The sequence below is a fragment of the Zalophus californianus genome, chromosome 4 (assembly GCF_009762305.2).
Source record: "Zalophus californianus isolate mZalCal1 chromosome 4, mZalCal1.pri.v2, whole genome shotgun sequence".
NCBI lineage: Eukaryota > Metazoa > Chordata > Mammalia > Carnivora > Otariidae > Zalophus > Zalophus californianus.
Genome location: NC_045598.1, coordinates 83118062 through 83138434, shown reverse-complemented (window position 1 = coordinate 83138434; position 20373 = coordinate 83118062). Strand labels below are relative to the sequence as shown.

General features: G+C 39.8%; 1 protein-coding gene across 5 annotated transcripts in view; it reads right to left on the bottom strand.

Moving 5' to 3' along the window:
• The window catches only part of SNX7 (sorting nexin 7), a 108173-nt gene extending 88429 nt beyond the window's left edge, over positions 1-19744 (bottom strand). Inside the window, exons 1-2 of one of the 5 annotated variants that reach the window (XM_027625352.2) lie at positions 19512-19737; positions 15411-15507 (exon numbers count right to left, since the gene is read on the bottom strand). Coding sequence is in view for 2 of the 5 variants with exons in the window: in XM_027625342.2 (XP_027481143.1) it covers positions 19512-19691 (180 nt within the window). In the remaining 3 variants the exon portion in view is untranslated. Of the gene's footprint in view, positions 1-15410; positions 15508-18789; positions 18911-19511 lie in introns of those variants that run through there. The other 4 variants (XM_027625366.2, XM_027625342.2, XM_027625333.2 and 1 more) reach the window with 4 other exon arrangements.
• Positions 19745-20373: the final 629 nt, after the last annotated feature.

Here is a 20373-nt window from a genome sequence, read left to right as displayed (position 1 = left end):
AAGTGTCAGAGAGAGACAGGGGACACAAACTTATAAGCTATACCAAAAAAGTTAACAGAAGTTATTCCAGGTGCTGGGATTGCTTTTGAGTTTAATATCTTTCTATGAGTTTCTGCATTTCCACATATTCTAAAATAAACATCTATTGAGGAAAATATTAAAATTGTTAGTGTCAACACCATGTATAATATGTTCCAAGGCAGTAAGAACTACTCTTATAAGTTAAAACAATTGTCTAGGGCCATTTGGGCAAAGGACCTTGGATTACATTTGATTTTTTTTTTCTTAACTCATCAAAGTTGCATAATTAAATAGGAAATTTTAAAATGTTTGGAATCACATGGAAATTGGATTATCAAGATAAATTATGGAATGCTAACACAATGGAACACTAAGGAGCCATTAAAAACGTAATTTAGAGGTTCCAAGTGAATATGCAGTCAGTGTTACAAAAATATCTCTCCGTATAGTATATATTGTATATAGTATAGCCACTTCACTACATAAGTATCTGTTTTTGCAATCCAAAGATTTTCACTCTTACGGAAAAAGATGAAAAGCAAAAATAGTGTTCAACAACTGCTCTGCAGCAAGCCCTTAGAGAGGCGGAGTGCACCCCAAGCAGTAAGAGTGGCGATACCAAGCTCCTTCCCCAGGAACTACACTCAGCATCCTGGCATCAAACTCCACAGCTTGAACTGTGTCTGTGAACATCTGTGCTTTATCCCCATTTATTTTGTGCATCCATTAGCAAAATGTGTCCTAAGGTGTCAGAAAAGCCTAGGAGAGGCTGTGTTTTGGGTCTGGGAATGTTCAAAAAAATGTTCCATATAGATTAATGGTATGCCATTTTATGCCATTTCAGCTTACAAAAGGTTTCATTGGAATGCTCGACTTTCAGATGGGGAGGGGTGTTCCTGTAGTAGCTTTTTAAGCTGACAAATTTTAATTTGACAGGCAAATGTACTTTAAATTTCCCTGACACTGCACACAACCATGTGCTTTGGTATTCTTTGTAGTCACCCTCTTAACTCACCACAACCCACTTCTTATACCTACTACATAATTTAGCATTCTATTTCTTCTGCTTAAAATGCATCCTTTTGAGGAGCGGGAAAGATCTGCATGAATTTACAAAGGCTCACAATTCCAATGAGCATAGTGTGGTGTCAAAAATATGCTTCAACATCAAGCAAAGGGAGAAAATTACAAGCTGAAATTTAGCAACATCCAAGAATTCAGTAGAAGGATTTAAATTACTATGAATCACTCAAAAACATTCTTAAAATCTCAATAAAACTGACTATCCAAAGAGTTTTATATTCACTTCAAAAAAAGGGAAAGAAAATATAATGACAATGCTTAAAAGATTTACATTTGGACATGAATAAGAGAAGAAAATAAGTGTTTGAGAAGATCCAAAGAAGCAATTAACCAAAAAAGCCCTCCATTTAACCTTTTGTGGTGGATGCTTTTCAGGAGAAATGGATCATTAAAATTTGTTCTTTCCAAACAAAGGTCTCACCTCCACAATAACATGTGCTTCTTCCTCCTGTTAGTTATCTCTCTCTCTTTTCTCTCTCCCCACCCCCACCCCTGAACTTTATTTATACATTCATTCATTCTTAGCATTTGGATAGATGTCCATTATCTTCTGATCTTTTAGACAATGAAAGTACACCATTTCATTTTCTTTCTTCAAGAGATTAAAGCAGAAGGGAAATGATCTGTGTGGTAAATTTCGACTTCTTAAATAACACTGAATACCTTTCTTATAGCTAGCATAGTGAAGACACACAGGCACACACACACCAAAAATCCTGGGATGGTTTCAAGCCCAGATGTGAACATGTATAATAGCGAAGCCAAATTATTGCAAGAAGTCACTGTCTTCTACCTTTATTCCAAACCAACACATCCATCAAGAGAGAAACCACTTAAATGACTTTACTGAAATTAATGGACATTAGAATTGTGTTAGCATGATATTGAAGTTTATTGATACAATCACTTACAAATTAAGTGTAAGTTTTCCTTGTTGTTACGTTTGGTTTAGTACAAACATTTGTTATGGGTTAAATTATGTCCTTCCAAAATTCATATGATGAAGAGACCTAATACCTCAGAATGCGACTTTATTTAGAGACAGGGTCTTTACAGAGGTTATTAAGTCAAAATGTGGCCATTGGTTTGGGTCCTTATGCAATATGACTGGTCTCCTTATAAAAAGAACAAATTTGGACACAGAGACATGTATAGAGGGAAGACAATGTTAAGAAACATAAGGAGAAACAAACTGAGGGTTCTAGAGGGGAGGTGGGTAGGGGGATGGGTTAGCCTGGTGGTGGGTATTAAAGGGGGCACATATTGAATGGAGCACTGGGTGTTATACGCAAACAATGAATCATGGAACACTACATCAAAAACTAATGATGTAGTGTATGGTGATTAACGTAACATAATAAAATAAAATTTAAAAAAAAAAGAAACATAAGGAGAAGACAGCCATCTACAAGCCAGGTTGAGAGGCCTGGAACAGATTCCCTCCTCACTGCTCTCAGAAGGAACCAAACCCACTGACACCTTCACTTCAGACTTCTAGCTTCCAGAACTGTGAAAAAGGTAAATAAATGTCTCTTGTTTCAGACATTTCAGACACAGACACCTAGTCTATGGTACTTTGTTATGGCAGCCCTGGCAAACTGACAGCATTTCTACACGTAGAGTTGTACACGATAAAAATTTAAGGAAGGAAGCAAGGGTGGAAACGTAGGAAGGAATTATGATTACTGCATTTCATCCTTGCTCCATTCCTTTATTTTCTTACAGTTTAACAATCAACTCCAGTAATTTCTGAGAAATATTTTTGCCTCCCTCCTTTAATGCTCTTAGATGGTTCCAAGGTTCTACTACTGAAATAAATAAAATACATCGCTGAAATTTAAAACAAACAATAGCCTGTCAATATTTGAGTACTCAGGAGATAAACACCCAAAGAAACAGGTTAAACGGTGAGAGATGACCTTTCTAAGAGGTGTCCTTCCTGAATATCTCCCACTAAAAGGCTACTTGGAAACATCTCATAAATATAACATGAATTACTCTTATAATACTAAATCGTATCTACCATCTGTGCACAAACAGCTATTTTCTTTTTACAAGTAGAGGGGAAAAAAAAAATCAATGTGAGAAGTGTGATAAATCAGAATAGTGGCATGAAAAGGCCATGCAAATAAAATTTGCTGATGCGCAAGAAACTCGCACACCAAGAGACATCTGGTAAAAAAGCAACTTAAAGTGGAAGGAGTTTGAGAAACTGTGTTATGAGGGACACTCATCCTGATGGGCCTAAATTTAGACTTACCAGCTGTGTTTTGGTTTACAGCTCCTTCCAATCTGCCTGCTTATAATAATAATAAAAAATCAGAAAGGCCTTCTGTGGAACACTGTTGAAAATGTGATTGGGGGAAAAGCCAGCCTGTGTCATGTTCTATAAAGGGGCATACAACACTCTAATCTTGTTTGACATAATTTCCAGGGCTATGTAGGATATATACCCTTGTATGCACATATGATAATTTATTTATCCATTTTTCTGTTTCTAGTATTTCTATTTTCTAACACTGTTGCCTTGAATGTACTTGGACTTCCTCAGGTTTTGGGCACTACAAAGCTATATACTAACCATAATAATTTTTCACATCATTCTATTTGACAGAATATTCCCCTCTGTCTACCTCCCCCAAAATGTAGTATATTAAAAGAAAAAGTCTCTGTAGTCAGGCAGAGAGGTCATATCTCACCTTGGATCACAGAGAATTAAGGAGAGGATAAAAAAGAGAGGAATAAATGTGATGTACACATCATCTGCCTGAAGGCTTTGTATGAATTATCTTAGGTAAACCTTACCACAACCCTGTTAAGTATGTTCTATTTCTACATCCCCACCACTTTTTTTTTTTTTTAACCAGACAGCAATACTTCTGATTTTTGACTTTACACTAATGAGAAAGTGACACACATTCGGTAGAAACCATACTTTGATTTTGAATTTTGATCTTCTCTTGGGCTTGCGATATATATGCAACACAATACTCTTTCATAAGCTGGACAGCAGTATTCCAGTTAGCCACGTGATCATGAGGGTAAACAGCCAATACACTTACCACCATGCTGTAGACATACAATCAATCTGTTTTTCACTTTCAGGAGAGTATTCAACAAATTCAGTATCTCAGGTGAATGAGATATTCACCGCTTTATTATAAAATAGGCTTTGTGTTAAATGATTTTGCCCAACTGTAGGCTAATGTAAATATTCTGAGCATGTTTAAGGTAGGCTAGGCTAGTTATGATGTTTGGTAGGTTAGGTGTATTAAATGCATTTCAACTCACAGTATTTTCAATTTACGATGGGTATACCAGGGTGTAACCCCATCATAGGTGAAGGAAGATCTGTATATTTTTTTGTACGCATGAAAATACTCTATAATGAAAAATCATTTAAAAACTTATAAACGGGGTCACCTGGATGGCTCAGTCTGTTAAGCATCTGCCTTCAGCTCAGGTCATGATCCCAGGGTCCTGGGATTGAGCCCTGTGTCTGGCTCCCTGCTCAGGGGGAAGTCTGCTTCTCCCTCTCCCTCTGCCCCTCCCCCTCACTTGTGCTTGCTCCTTTGCCCTCTCTCAAATAAATAAATAAAATCTTAAAAAAAAGTTATAAAAGGTGTATTCAAATAGGATAAAGATACATTCTTGATTGCTGAAAACTGTCCAGTAATTTTCTTTTAAAGTTTTCTCATAAAACTTAGAAATAAAAATAAAGTCCTGTTGACAATTCATAGGTAGGCAAAGGTAAGTAAGTTCCAGATTTTTAGCATTTGTATTCTTTTAAGGGCTTCTTTTTTTTATACTCAGACACACACACACACACACACACACACACACACACACACACACATTAATGTTCTTATTCACCTCAGTAAAGATCACTGCATATGTAAGCTAGGACAAGTAAATAACAAGTAAAATATTAAGGCTGAAAGACAGGCAAGGCTCCCACATGAAGTGTGTCCTCCAAACCACTGGTACAGTTCTATGTAGGCCTCACCAATATGTCATGTTACTACAAGCCAAAGATATTTAAAACCGTTAATGTTAAATCTACAAATGACAAAGGGTCTATTAAACTTGCCTCAAAATAAGTTTGGGGTACTGGATACACATATTAAACACAGTATCAGCCAACTACCTATTATAGATTCAGTGATGACTAAGTAGAAACAGAGCAAGCCAGGAAAAAGAATTATTCTAATCGGAACGCCTGAAGAAGTTGAAAATATGTTCTATGGCCAGATGACACTGCAGACCCAACTTAGGAATGTAATAAAATAAAATAAAATAAATTAAAAAAAAAACCAACTGACTGTACACTTACTATGCATGACTAAAATGGAATTCGGCATACAGTAAATTATAACTACTCCCCTACACCAAAGCTTCATCTTTGTAAGTGTTTTCCAGGCAAAAGGTTGAGTTGCCTTGATATCCAGCCACACCAACAACCTTAAAAGCATTCCTAAGAGACTTAATATATACTTATATCAAGAAAACTAGTAGACCGTTAAAACAGCTGTACCAAGAATATTCTTATCCTCTAATCCTTTCAAATAACATGACAGGTACTACATATCATGAATCATTCAACTGGGGAGCTATATCCACACACAGGCACACTTTGGAGATATTGAGGGTTTCCGGTTCCAGACAACCACAATAAACGGAATATTGCAATAAAGTGGGTCAAATGAATTTTTTAGTTTCCCAGTGCATAGAAAAGTCATGTTTACACTAAACTGTGTCTATTAAGTGTGCAGTAGCATTATGTCTAGAAAAGGTACAGTACATACTTTAATTACAAAACACGTTTTTGCTAAAAAATGCTAATCATCATCAGAGCTTTCAGTGAGTTGTAATCTTTTTGCTGGTTGGAGGGTCTTGCCTCCATGTCAATGGCCACTGACTGGTCAGGGTGGTGGCTGCTGAAGCCTGGGGGAGCTGTGACAATTTCTTAAAATAAGACAGCAGTGAAGTTTGCTGCAAACATTGACTTTTCCTTTCATGAACAATTTCTCTATAGCGTGTGATGCTGTTTGATAACACTTTACCCACAGTAGAACTTCTTTCAAAATTGGAGTTGGTCCTCTCAAACCCTGCTGCTGCTTTATCAACTAGGTTGATATAATGTTCTAAATTCCTTGTTATCATTTCAACCATCTTCACAGCATCTTCACCAGGATTAGATTCCAGCTCAGGACACCACTGTCTTTGCTCATCCATGAGAAGCAGCTCCTCAGCCGTGAAAGTTCGATCATGAGATCGCAGCCGTCCAGACACATGTTCAGGCTCCCCTGCTGCTTCTAGTCCTCTCGCTGTTTGCACCGCATTTGCAGATCCTGCCTCCGCTGGAGTCCTGAGCCCTCCAAGTCACCCACGAGGGCTGGAATCAACTTCTTCCGGACTCCTGTTCATGTTGATATTGTGACCTCTTCCCATGAATACAAGTGTTCCTAACAGCACGTAGAATGGTTAATCCTTTCCAGAAGGTTTTTGAGGGACTTTGCCCAGATCCATCAAGAGGAATCACTATCTGTGGCAACTATAGCCTTATGAAATGTATTTCTTAAATAAGAACACTTAAAAGTCAGAATTACTACTTGATCCATGGGCTGCAGAATGGATGTTGTGTTAGCAGGCATGAGAACAACATTAATCTCATTGTCCAGCTCCATCAGAGCTTCTGGGTGACCAGGTGCATTGCCAATAAGCAGGCGTATTTTGAAAAGAACTTTTTTCTGAGCAGGAGGTCTCAACAGTGGGCTTAAAATATTCAGTAAACCATGTTGTAAACAGATGTGCTGTCATCCAGGCTTTGTTATTCCATTTATGAAGCACGGGCAGAGTAGATTTGTAATTCTTAAGGGCTCTAGGGTTTTCAGAATGGTCAATGAGCACTGGCTTCAACTTATAAAGTCACCAGCTGTATTAGTCCCTAACAACAGAGTCAGCCTGTCTTTTGAAGCTTTAAAGCCAGGCATTCACTTCTTTCTAGCTATGAAAGCTGTAGATGGCATCTTCTTCCAATAGAAAGTTGTTTCGTCTACATTGAAAGTATGTTTTTTGAGTGTAGCCACCCTCATTAATGATCTGAGCTAGATCTTCTGGATACTTTGCTGCAGCTTCTCCATCAGCACTTGCTGCTTCACCTTGCACTTTTATATTATGGAGATGGCTTCTTTCCTTAAACCTCACTAACCAACCTCTGCTAGCTTCAGACTTTTCTCCTGCAGCTTCCTCACCTCTCTCAGCCTTCACAGAATTGAACAGTTAGGGCTCTGGCTTAGGCTTTGGGTTAAGGGAATATTGTGGCCGCTTTGATCTTCTATCCAGACCACTAAAATTTTCTCCCTATCAATAAGACTTTTTCATTTTTACCATTCATGTGTTCACTGGAGTACACTTTTAAATTCCTTTAAGAACCTTTCCTTTGCATTCACAACTTGGCTGTTTGGTGCAAGGGGCGTAGCTTTTGGAATATCTTGACTTCCGACATGCTTCCTCGTTAAGCTTAATCATTTCTAGCTTTTCATTTAAAGTGAGAGACGAGACGTGCAACTCCTCCTTTCACTTGAACGCTTAGAGGCTACTGCAGCGTTATTAATTGGCCTAATTTTAATATTGTTGTGTCTCAGGAAATAGGGAGGGTCAAGGAAAAGGAGAGCAACAGGGGAATGACTAGTGAGTGGAACAGCCAGAGCACACACAACATTTATGTATTAAGTTCCCCATCTCATACGGGTGCTGTTCGTGGAACCCCAAAACAAATTACAATAATAACATCAAAGATCACTGATCACAGGTCAGTAACAAATACAATAATAGTTAAAAAGTTTGAAATATTGCAAGAATTTCCAAAATGTGACACAGAGACGCAAAGTGAGCAAATACTGTAAGGAAAATGGTGCCAAGAGACTTGCTTGACACAGGGTTACCACAGACTTTCAATTGGTAAAAAAAAATGTAATATTTACAAAGCCTGCAATAAAGGAAACAACAATAAAATGAGTAAGCCTATAACACAGCATTTAAGAGACAATACCAAAATTCTGGTAGCACTCTCAATAGTAATTAAAAAACATACAGGAACATATATATGTTTGTGAGTCTCTGAAGATCTCATTACAAATTGCAAACCAGATGCATCTACAACTTAAAAACATTAATCTTATGTACCATAATAGCAGATACTGAAATTTTCTAAGGGACGGGGACTGTGCCTTAGCACCATATACTTACATTACTTCATTTAGTCCTGTCAACAACATGATGGGAAGTAAGTGCAATTATCATCAACTGCATCTTACAGATAAACTTGTGGCAAAGGGTGATAATAATTCTCCCCAAATCACTTATCTCAACTGGCAGAGCCAAGACTCAATCACCACCACCATCACCACCAGCCATACGCACACACAAAAAGCATCCAGTGTAGAAGCTTTACTTCATTTTACAAATGTTCACTGAATGTCAACCATGTGTCAGGCACTGGGTTGGGGCTGCAACAGATGGCAGGCTTCCTGGGCTCGCATGAAGCCCACACTTTAGTTAAGTGGGAGGGCTGGGGATAATAAACAAGTAAACATAGAGAAAAAACAAGAAAATTCCAGATTTGAATAAGTATTGATAAACAGGGTTATAAATTCCAAAAGAAATTGGGGTGGGTTGCTGGGCTAAGGGGTTTAGGCAGGGAGAAAGAGGAACTCTCCTGATAGAGCTATCAGGGAAGGTGTCTTTCAGGAGGTAATACTGAAAAGGAGGCAGTCATGATAAACACTGAGAGAAAAGGATTCCAGTCTGGAGAGCCAATGAAACCTATGACAGGAAAGGACTCAGAATGCTGGAGGGACCAGAAAGGTGGCAAATGGCGGGAACACAGGCTTTGGTGAGGTCTAAACAACAAAAAACTCATTTTAACATTTACTGTGTCAGAATTGTAAGTATTCACATTTTCATCTTATAGGTCTTGAAAAACGGGAGGGGAGAACTCCCTGATAAATGACTGTTCCACCTAAAAATCCAAAAGTGAGACCTTTGTTGTACACTAGAGGTTTTTAAGGATCTGTATGGTCTTACTCAGACTATCATGAGCATTAGCCAATTGGAGATTAGTAATCATGATGTTTTTCTATTTGTCTCAATTATGCTCCTTACCTAGTGAAAAAATTTCTTTTTTGTACTTAATACCCTATGGGGGGAAAAATGTTTTTCCTTATTCAGAGAGGTCCAAGTGTCATTTGCCTCTAGCTTTGCCACAAGACCACTGTGGGAGATGGTATGATTGTTCCCAGTGGCCCTCTGTCTTCCTATGAGAGCATTATATCTCCTGGTCAATTGCCAGGTAACTTTCAGTGTCTCCTTATGGAAGGAAAAGAGTCTCCTACCGCAATGGATTTGATCATTGACTTAGTTTGGATAACGGCATGTGTCTGGGCAGATTTGGGAGCCACTGCCTCTTTCCACCAGTGCTCCTATTCTTCTCCCTCTGCCAGAGGAATGACATGTCCCAGTTAGGGGTCTCTCCTTCAGTCTTGATCCCAAAATGAAGAAGACATGTGAAACAGACTCAAAACTTGGGACAGACTCATAGCTCAGTTACAGTTGACAGATTCATGAAAAAGAAATAAGCCTTTATTGTAGGTAAGTCACTGAGATCTTGTTGCTTATACTACAGCATAATTAGTGAAAGCTGATGAAAATATTATTCAATGTTCAATTACATTAAACATATAAATATATACTTATATATGTGTGTATTAACACACACACTTAACTTTCTCAGAGTTAGTACAAAAGAACAAAATCTTCTCTAATTTTGGAGATCTTTTTTTTTTTTTAAAGATTTTATTTATTTATTTGACAGAGAGAGACACAGCGAGAGAGGGAACACAAGCAGGGGGAGTGGGAGAGGGTGAAGCAGGCTTCCCGCAGAGCAGGGAGCCCGATGCGGGACTCGATTCCAGGACCCTGGGATCATGACCTGAGCCGAAGGCAGACACTTAACGACTGAGCCACCCAGGTGCCCCTAATTTTGAAGATTCTTATACAAACAGTTTGCCATTTGCTTTTGGTCTCACATAATAAGGCTTTCAACATTAAACAGAACTTCTATTCCTAACATTTCATTTAACATGATTAAGCTCCGTTGTTCATTTCGAAATAAAAACTTTATTTCTTATACCAAAAAATTAAAGCCATGACTAAAAAAATAAAATTACAAGAAAAATGAACCTAAAAATATGATGCTAATTAAATGAAAGAAACCAGACACAAAAGACCACATATTGTCTGATTCCATTTATATGAAATTTCCTGAAAAGGCAAATCTGCAGACAGAAAATAGTAGATTAGTGGTTGTCCACGGGTGGCAGTGAAAACAGAGATTAATTGTAAATGATGTGATGGATTTTTGGGGGGTATAAAAATGTTCCAAAACTGGTTTACAGGGATGGCTATGCAACTCAGTAATTAATTAAAAAAAAAAAAAAAAATCACCTCTGGGTGAAGTTGATAGTATATAAATTATACCTCAGTGAAGTTACCTTAAAAACAATAAAAAAGAGTATGTCATACCAAAGCATTTTTAAAATTAAAAAAATATATAAGCATATACATAATTATTTCAGTTTTAATTTTAAAAACTACTGGTTTAACCCTCTGTTCTGTTTTATTGTTAAGTGCATTTTGCTGATTTTTTATGTCAGTATTTGCTAATAAATTTGATTTCCTGATTCTATCCTTTTTTATTAATACTACAGGTAACAACACTGTGTTATCCAGCATGACTGGTATATGCAGTGTCAGAGTTAATAAAATATTCAATTTAAAACTGAGAAAATCTTTCAAGCATATAACTTTTCACTTGTCTATTGAGAAAACTTTAACATACATTCCTAAAGTGAGTAACTATGAAAATTTACTTTAACTTTTAGTCTTATATCCTGTTTGGAAAATGCGGGATACAAATAAATATAAGAACAAAATAAACTTTGAAGACAACAACCACATAGCTATTGAATCTGTGTTTCTTTTTGATCACACTAGCCATTTGTAAAAATGTAGCAGGTTATCAGTTAAGAGTTATACGAGAGCATCCTATCAGAACCTCAAGGATGCAGAAATAAAATTGCACCTTTAAAACTCTATTAAGTAAACTTTATTAAGTATTTTTTAGAGTATATTGTGTTCAAATCTGGTGCCCTTTGACATCATTTTCCCAAAATATTTTTAATAATATTCTCCATTGTCACGGATCAATAAATAAATACTCTTGTCTGCATAAAAACCTTTCCTAAAAGTTCTCATGGATTTTTACTTTTGGCTATACAACATCCAATCCGCTTTCCAAATATAACATTGACTATAGTTTCTGCTAGTGCTTATCCCTTTCTGCACCTGCCATCTCCAGCCTTAACCTCTACTTTGTGAGTACCTAATCGTGCTGCTTTCCTTTCCTGCTGTAATTAGTTTCCATTGCTTGCAACTAAGCTTTTTGATTGAGATAGGAGCTATTAGCTCTAAAAGTTATTTTTCCTAGTAAAAGAAGGTTGTTAAGTGATTCCCTTGGGGTTGTTGGGGGTTTTTGTTGTTGTTGTTTGTTTTTTGTTTTGTGTTCATTTCTTCTAATACAATTCAAAAAGGAGATTTTTGTCCAGGATTGACATTCAACATAGCTCTGTATCATCCAGCAACAACATTTACTCACCATTTATTAAGACCAATTTGTTTTAATTCTATTTGGTTTAGTATCCTGATAGGAAGGACCAACACAATACAAATTGAATTTACTGAAAACAGATCATTAGCAAATTACTGTAATAATTGGGTCTATACATAGGAAAAAAGTAATAGGCCATATCATTCATTAAGCTATTTATCCCATAAATATTTAAAGTTCTTACTCCTCTACCATCAAGAAGTTTAATCTATTGGAGATAGACAAGCAATCAAAGTTTTACAGATGAGAAGTAAATACCTATTCATAAGGTAATGTAGTAAGTATTATAAGATTCAAAACAGCATTATGGGAAGTGCAGAGTGGAGAAATTAATTCTAGCTGAAGAATGAAGAAGCTCTTAGGTAAGAGGTAGTTTTACATTAGGCCATACGAAACAGAAAGGAATTTGCTTTGTCAACCCAACAATAATTACACAGAGGTAGAAAAATTAGAAGCAAGCTCATGTAGTGGCAAGTGAACCAACCTAGATCAGTGCTTCTAGTCAGTACTTTTCAAACTCTAAGGTGCAAACAAATCAATATGGACTTGTGGTAACATACAGATTGATTCATCTGGTCTGGAAAGTGGGTTCCGAGACTGCATTGCTAATGAGCTCCCAGGTGATGCAACAGATTCATGGACTCAGCAGAGTTAAGGCTGTAGAGGACAGAGCGATGAGGCGGGAGAGCTGCAAGCAGCCTGATCAAGCATCTTGAATGGCAAAATGTGACCATATGATCAGAACTGTGTGCTCTGGAAACATCGGTGTACTTGTGAGCACGTGGGATAGACTAGAGGCAGAAAAGAAGAAGACCAAGACTTTATGAGACTATTTTAATGGTTCTCAGAGACTATTTTAATGGTTCTCAATCTCTTTAATGGTAACTGTATAACAACGCTGATGGTAGCAGTGGGAACAGAAGAAGGCATGGATTCTGGAGATACGAAGAAGATAAAACTGATGGGGACTTCTTAGGTATGTCGGGCACATGGAGAGTGAGTGAAAGGGATAAATAGAAAGTAACACTAAGCATTTTATCCTGGCTATCTAAGAAGTTGTCACATTATTAGCAGACAACTAAATGGAAACCATAACCAATGTGGGAAGAGAAGTATAAAAACTAGGGAATGGTAGAAGACAAGTTCATTTGGGAATTAAGTTGAAGAGACAAGTAGGACCATCTAATTAAGACTTTCCACTGCTCTTGTAGTTAAATTTAGTGTAAGTTAAAATTCCACTTGTAACACCCTCTTAATAGTGCAAATGGACAGTCCGACTGCCACACCCTCCTCTCTCCTCTGGGACAGTCAGTTATCCAGCTTGTGCTCGAACATTTTCAGTGACCGAATTCATGACCATGCTGAGTAATCCTTTTCATTTTCGAACCTTCACTTAGAAAATTCTTCCATAAATTGACCTAAAACTTGTCTCCTATTTTTGACCTAGCAATTGTAGTTTCACCCTTCAAAACTACAACCATCTAATCAACCTAAATCAAAATAACTCTTCATAAAGAATTAACCCAAGTCTTTTCCAAGCTAAACTACTTTTTGTTCTTCTCCAGCCTTTCTTCATAGGCCATGGTTGCCAAAACATATCATTGGTGAAACCCCTTTGTTTATTCTCCTTCACAATGGCAAATGTGTGGCAAGACTGTTGCTGGGGCAGCCCTCCCCACTGCTCATGCTAGTGGAAAACAGTGTAGATGGATCCAAGCCCTCTTTCTGCTGAACCCAGAGAAGATCTCAGGCTCAACCTCAACACAGCATTCCAAAGAATCAATACAAGGCACTGGCATCTGCAGATGAGATAACATCCCTTTGACATTTTCTGATATAATCAATTCCCTTTTTTTTTTAAAGATTTTATTTATTTATTTGAGAGAGAGAGAATGAGAGATAGAGAGCACGAGAGGGAAGAGGGTCAGAGGGAGAAGCAGACTCCCTGCTGAGCAGGGAGCCCGATGTGGGACTCGATCCCAGGACTCCAGGATCATGACCTGAGCTGAAGGCAGTCGCTTAACCAACTGAGCCACCCAGGCGCCCTAATCGATTCCCCTTTAAAATACAGAGAATGCGGGGCGCCTCGGTGGTGCAGTCATCTGGGCATCTGACTCTTGGTTTCAGCTCAGGTCATGGTCTAGGGGGCCGTGGGATTGACCCCGCATCGGGCTCTGCACTCCCCTCTCCCTCTGCCCCTCCTGCTCATGTGCATGTGCTCTCTCTCTCTCTCTAAATAAGCACATCTTTAAAAAAAATAAAATAAAATACAGAGGATGGAATGAAATTTTAGCAGTGGCATGGACAAATCAGAGTACAGTACAATTAATACTCCATATGACCTTGAAAATATGGTGCTTGTTTAGATTCAGTATCACGTCATTTGTGTACATTGATCTTTCAGTCACTGAGAACCACTGGGAATGTCTGTACATAGAATGGTCCCATACAAGGTCTCCCTAAACTTACTCTGAAATTTCCTTATATATTTAAATTCTATTGTTGACCATATATACTCACTCATAAGGAGATCTTGAGGATTTTTTAATCTTCTTTCTACTTCACTCCACCTCCTCCTCTGGCAGGAATATGAGAATACTTAACATATAACAGGGCAATGATGGTAGATGATGGAACTTCAGCAGGGTAAATGTCCTACTTTCCTTTGTTTTATGGGTTCCTCTTTTTTTAACCATCAAAATGGTAACACCCACTGAGGCAGGATCAGGATACAGACCGGGAAAGGAGAACACATGACCTGACTGCTATAATCCTGCATTCTAGATTTTAAGTAAGCTGGACAGTTGAGCATATACACACAAATATTCACATACATTCACGCTCGCCCACTATACACACACATAATCCATGCACGCACACACTGCACGTATATGTATGCACATATGTGTGTGCATACGTTGTGTACGATGCATGTGTGTGTTTTATATATTTCAGTGCAGATCACCAAGGGAACTATTCATTCATTCAAGAATACTTCTTGAGTAACCACAAGTCAAACTTGTAATGAAATAAAGATCTGTTTAGTCTTCTACTGCTCAAACTGATAGCCACTAGCCCCAGGCGGCTACTTATATTTAAATGTAAATTAATTAAATACAATTAAAAGGTCAGTTCCTCCAATGTACTAGCCGCATTTCACGTGCTCAAAAGCCACCTGTGGCTAATGGCTGCTACAGTAGACAGGCAGATACAGAACATGTCCATTGTTGCACTTCTTTTTGGACAACAGAATCCTATGGCTGCGTATAGCTGATGAACAGTCAAGAGTGTTTACTAAAGGCCAGGAATTATTCACAAGCTCTTTACATATAGTAACTCATTTAATTCTCATATTTATTATCTGCCCTCATTTTACAGATGAAGAATCTGAGGCATTGAGAGGTTAAGTAATTTGCCCAAGGAAACAAAGCTATTAAGCGGTGGAGCCAGGATTTCCAATACAGACATTTCTTACGTATCAGCTCCAAAGAGTACAGTGTCCCACTGGACAAAGCACAGCCTGCACTGCCTTTTATCATCTAGCCCTGGAAGCTGCATGGTATCACTTCCACCAGACCTTATTGATGAGGCAGTCACAATCCCAGCCAGATTCAAGGAGGGGGCAGAGATCCCACCTCTTATGAGGAAGGTGGCAGGTCACTGTATAGAAGAGCCTATGGGATAGGAGAGAGAGATGTGGTTATCTTTATCCAAAGCTACTTGCCACACTTTGGTACTATGTATTATGCTGGTTATTCTTTATTTCCACTCCCAACCTCCCAGCTCCCAGCATCTACTCTCGGTGTGGATGACATCACCCGAACCACTTGCCCAGGGGGGTCACAAGCAGGAGATCCAAGAGCAGCAGAAGAGGAGCTCAGGGAATATACTATTTCTTCCTTGCTTTGGCACCACGTTTCTGGCAGGGGTACACTTCTATAGACATCTCTCTGTATATACAGCTCCTGTGGAAGTGGCGCCTTCACTACAGGTCCAGTTCTCACTGGATTCCAGCAACACCATATCTATTTCTCTTCCCATTAAACTCTGGGTGCTAATGGCTTTTTTGCCTCTGCAAGTATCTAAGTACCTCACTATCTCTTGTTTGCTCCTGAACCCTGCCCCAAATCCTGTAAGTAGTTCTTGCATTAAACATTCTTCATTTAAGTCATTGGAGAGAATTCTGATTCTTAACAGGGCCATGACTGATACAGGCACATAACAGGAACTCAACAGAGACCGTTCAGGGAACAAATATGAAAAATTAATAACCAAACTTCCAATATCTTCTACTAAGTATCTGATATAATTGTTGAATAGTACAATTATGTCCCTCCACTATGTCAGGATTGACAGAGATCCAATATATATAGGAGCTGGATGTCTCAACAACTATATTATTCTTTCGAAAGTAACCTTTTTCGCAAATGAGTGATTCTTTCAAAAACACTGTTCAAATAAACATGCTCATTGTTGTATTTCTGATTTACCACAAAACTATTTTCTATCATTGTTATAAAACCAGATCACCTCTTTCTTTTCAAAGTGTTTATAAACAAAATACTAAATAGTTCCATAGGTTTGATAGCTTTGCTGAAGATTGAAATTTTGCCTGCTTATTACCTTCCAGAACTTCTTTTTGCCCATTAAACAAAGAATTTTTTTTTTTTTTTAAGTTTTGGTGCACCATGCTCATCTCCTCAAACATGACTAGCGGTGATGAGGATAATTATATCTGTAGATCCCCTATTTATCTTAGATGATATAGATCTTATTTTATGGTCCTGAATACCTTTTAAAAAGACCAATAACAGTATCTATCATTTACCGAGTACCAGATAAGTACCCCACTGCTTCACTGTGACCTAGTTACCTTAGTTATGTTTCAGTTGCTTCTCCTTCTACTCTTTACAGTATTTAATAAAAATAAAGGCTAGTTATTTTAACATTTCCAAAAAAGAACTTTTTTCTTTTTTTTTTTTTTTAATGTAGAGAAACCGGACTCTTTTCTCTAAATTTTTTGCAAGCCACACGTCATTTTGGCCCAGTCCTAACACTATTCCTACACTATCGTTATAATTTTTATCCTTTTTCCTTTTTCTGTTTTTGAATCATTGGTCATGTTCCCCTACCTTCCAACATCTATATTTACTCTTTCAAGTCAATATCCTCTGCATTCCCTATGGTCTCTTGAGATTTGGTATTATTTTCCTCTCACTGGATTACCTGAAAAGTCTGAAAAATACCGTTTTGTTTCCCATCTCTCCTGATTTATATTGCCATTTAGAGTCTCTGTCATATCTTCCACCTGGACTCCAAGACTGAATCATGTCTTTCTTTTTTCCAAATAGTCAGCACAGTATCTTACACAAAAATATTTAACATGTATTTGCCATGCGCTTGTAAGGTATTGTGGGAAGAAAAGAATTAATAATAAGCCAAAGATTCTACTCTTTAAAAAGCTTCTGGAGGAGATTATGATATATATTCACAAATAATCTAAGGGAATAAGGAATGACAAATGTAAGCTGAATATTAAAGTAGGGGATCTCAAAGGATTAAAGGGTAGTGAGAGTATACTTTAGAAGTAATTGTTGAAAGTATCCCAGGGTAAACTGGTCAGTGGGAGAGGTCTACAGAGGAGCTGGCCAAAAAGGGAGTGGTAGAGAGAGCAGTCCAAATGGAGAGGACTTTCTTAAATCTGCTTGTCTAACTAACTGTGGTTAATGGTTGTAAAATTCAACTTATAAGCGGGCAGCTAACTTAAAATTTTTCCAAGTGTTCTTTTCATACTCTAACCAACATTACAGCTTTACCTGAATCTACGTGGCCAGTCTCTATAAAAGTGGTTCTTAACTTTTTTCTAAGTGTCCAACACATGTAGTGATGAAGCACTAACAGGTAGTGTGGATCCAGGTGTATGGAGCTGAAGCTTACATCCTTTTAAAAAGAATCCAAACTTAAAACAAAATTAGATAGAAAAATAAATGTCGATTTAGAATGAGAAAAGAAATCTCAACAACTCTTCTTCGGAGACTTGGAGTTCTAGATTCCTTTCTTCTGAGATAGCTTTAGGCAATTTACCAGAAATGCTAACTTAGAAATGCTTCTGGTTGCAATCTGTCATTCCCTTCCCACCCAGAACATCTAGAATTCCCAGTAACTTTCAACGTTTCCAGAGGCCTAAGCACATAAACATCTGAAGCTTCAATTTCATTAGCTTCATCTTAGATCTGCCTCTGACAACAGGGGCTAATTAAAACAATGATTCTTAAGAGGGGACTGGGACACTTAGAATCTGGGGAAAAAGAAAGCACGGAACCAGGTTAAAACAATCCTAGATGATTCTGATACACAACTGCCCCTCCCAACCAACACTCCCCCTCCCCCATGCTGGAAGTTTCACAATGCAGAGCCCTACACCAATATGCAAAGACTAATAGTATCTTAGAAGGCAATGTGAAGGATAGGCCAATTGTCCTCGATCTGAACATAAAGTACGTGTGGAATATAAAACAGCAGTGTTAATTTTTTACAAGTGAACATAAAATAATTCCATTGTTTTACATTTTAAACACATTGAAAGGTCAAATAACTTTCTCAAGAGCACAAAACTGTTACTCTGTCTGAACATCTAGAATCCGATTGTGCCTACCATTCCATTTAATCCTAAAGGGAGAAGGGAGCTTTACATATTCCTCTTTGGGGTCTGAGTAGGCTTGTTCAGTTTGTAACTTCAGTTCGCTCTCCCAGAGTATAGCGGTGGTTAGGAAGGTCGCTTTCCCTAACACCTCAAGGTAACAGCTAACTACTAAACAGGCTTCTTATTAATTAATACAGCAGCAACGTTAAGAAACTGGGTTGACATTTTAACAGCCCTGCAAGAAACGTATTTTTCTTTTCCAAAAAGAAATTACAACCAACCGTTGTACAGGCACCACAAGTCTACCACTGACCTGAGTCAATTTCTCTCCAACTCTACTGCAAGTTAGGAGGGCCCTTCCGTCCTGATTTTCCCCGGGGAAAGGAAAAACGAAAGCGCTGGCGGTGGGTTGGGAGGCAGTCGCTCAACTGAAAAATCCTCAACTCCGCAGCAGAGGAGCTTCCTGTTGGACACACAGAACCCGTTTGCTCCTCAAGAGGGGACTCCCTTGCCACCTAGTCTCACTGGGCTTGAGGCTCACCTCCGGTGTCAGTCAGCCCAGTCTTAAAACCCACAGTCAGTACCACTAAATCAGGAATAATTTCTCTAGACTAGGGTGATCTCTCTCCCAGAGTTCTGGGCTGGCTGCGCCCAAAAAGAAGCGGCCAGGGCGGGGGCACTCTCGGGCCACCGCCTCCCGGGTTCGGAAACTGTCCGGGGGAGGCGTCCGCGTCAGACAAGAACCGAGAAAGAGAAAAAAGGGGGGAAAAAATCACAACTTTGCCGACTCCACAAAGCCACGGCCGTGCCGAACGGAGGGTTAAAGTGCAGAGGAGGACGCGGCTGCGGCCGGGACGCAGCCCTGGGTGCCGCGAGCCGCCTGGCGGGGTTGGGCGGCCGGGGAGATCCCACCCACCTCCAGCTCCGAGCCTCCGCCGGGGCCGGGCGAGCGCACTGGGGGCGGCCGCCGCGCCACGGTGCCAACTCCTGGAGTTGACTTGGAACTTTCCCGGGACGCGCCGCCGCCGCCCTCACCTTACTGAACACCTCCAGGTCGTCCTCGTCCTCGTCCAGATCCAGCACCTCGGCCTGCAGCAGGGCAGAGGAGCCGCTGCTGCCCAGGAGGGGGGCGTCGACCCCCGGGCTCTCCCCCGTGGCGCCCCCAGCCGGGAGGCCGGAGGAGCGCGCCTGAGATGCCAGGCGCTCGCCCTCCATCCCGACAGTGCGCGCCCGGCCGGCCGCCGCTGCCAGCCCGGCTCCCCCGAGCGTGCCCATTGGCTCCCGCGCATCCTGCACCTCCCCGGCCGGCCCCGCTCCAGCCCCTCGCCCGCTGCGCAGACGCGGAACTGCCGGGGCCAGCGCGGGGCCGGCTCGGCCCCACCTGGCCTGGGGCCCGCCGGAGACGCGGGAGTGGGGCTCGCGGGCCCTGGCTAGGGTGGGGAAAGGGCCGCTGTCGGCTGGAGGAAAGCCGAGCACGCGAAGGTAGGAGGAAGGCGTCCCCGCACTGCCCTGGCTCGGGGACTGCCGAGCGTGGGTTTCCCCGGCGGCGGGGGTCTGGGCATAAGCTACAGAGCGAACCGTCAACTTCGGGGGATCCACAACGAGGCTGGAAGGCAGCCGACCCATTCTGCCGAGAGAAAAAGCCAGTACTGTATTTCCTGTATTTTAAATGGTTGTCTTTCTTGGTTGTGGTTTTGGAGTCCGTCTTTTACTAAGGCTAATGCAAAAATAAAAGACCTGAAAAGCTCCCTCTGTTTTTGTAATTGATTTTTGACCCAGTGACCGGACTGTGTGGTCATCTCACTGTCAATCCAGGGAAGTCGGATTTAAAAACTATTTTCAGCCACTTTAAAATGTGCCTTTACTTCTGGAAGTCTTCCTGAAGTTAAAGAGCAGG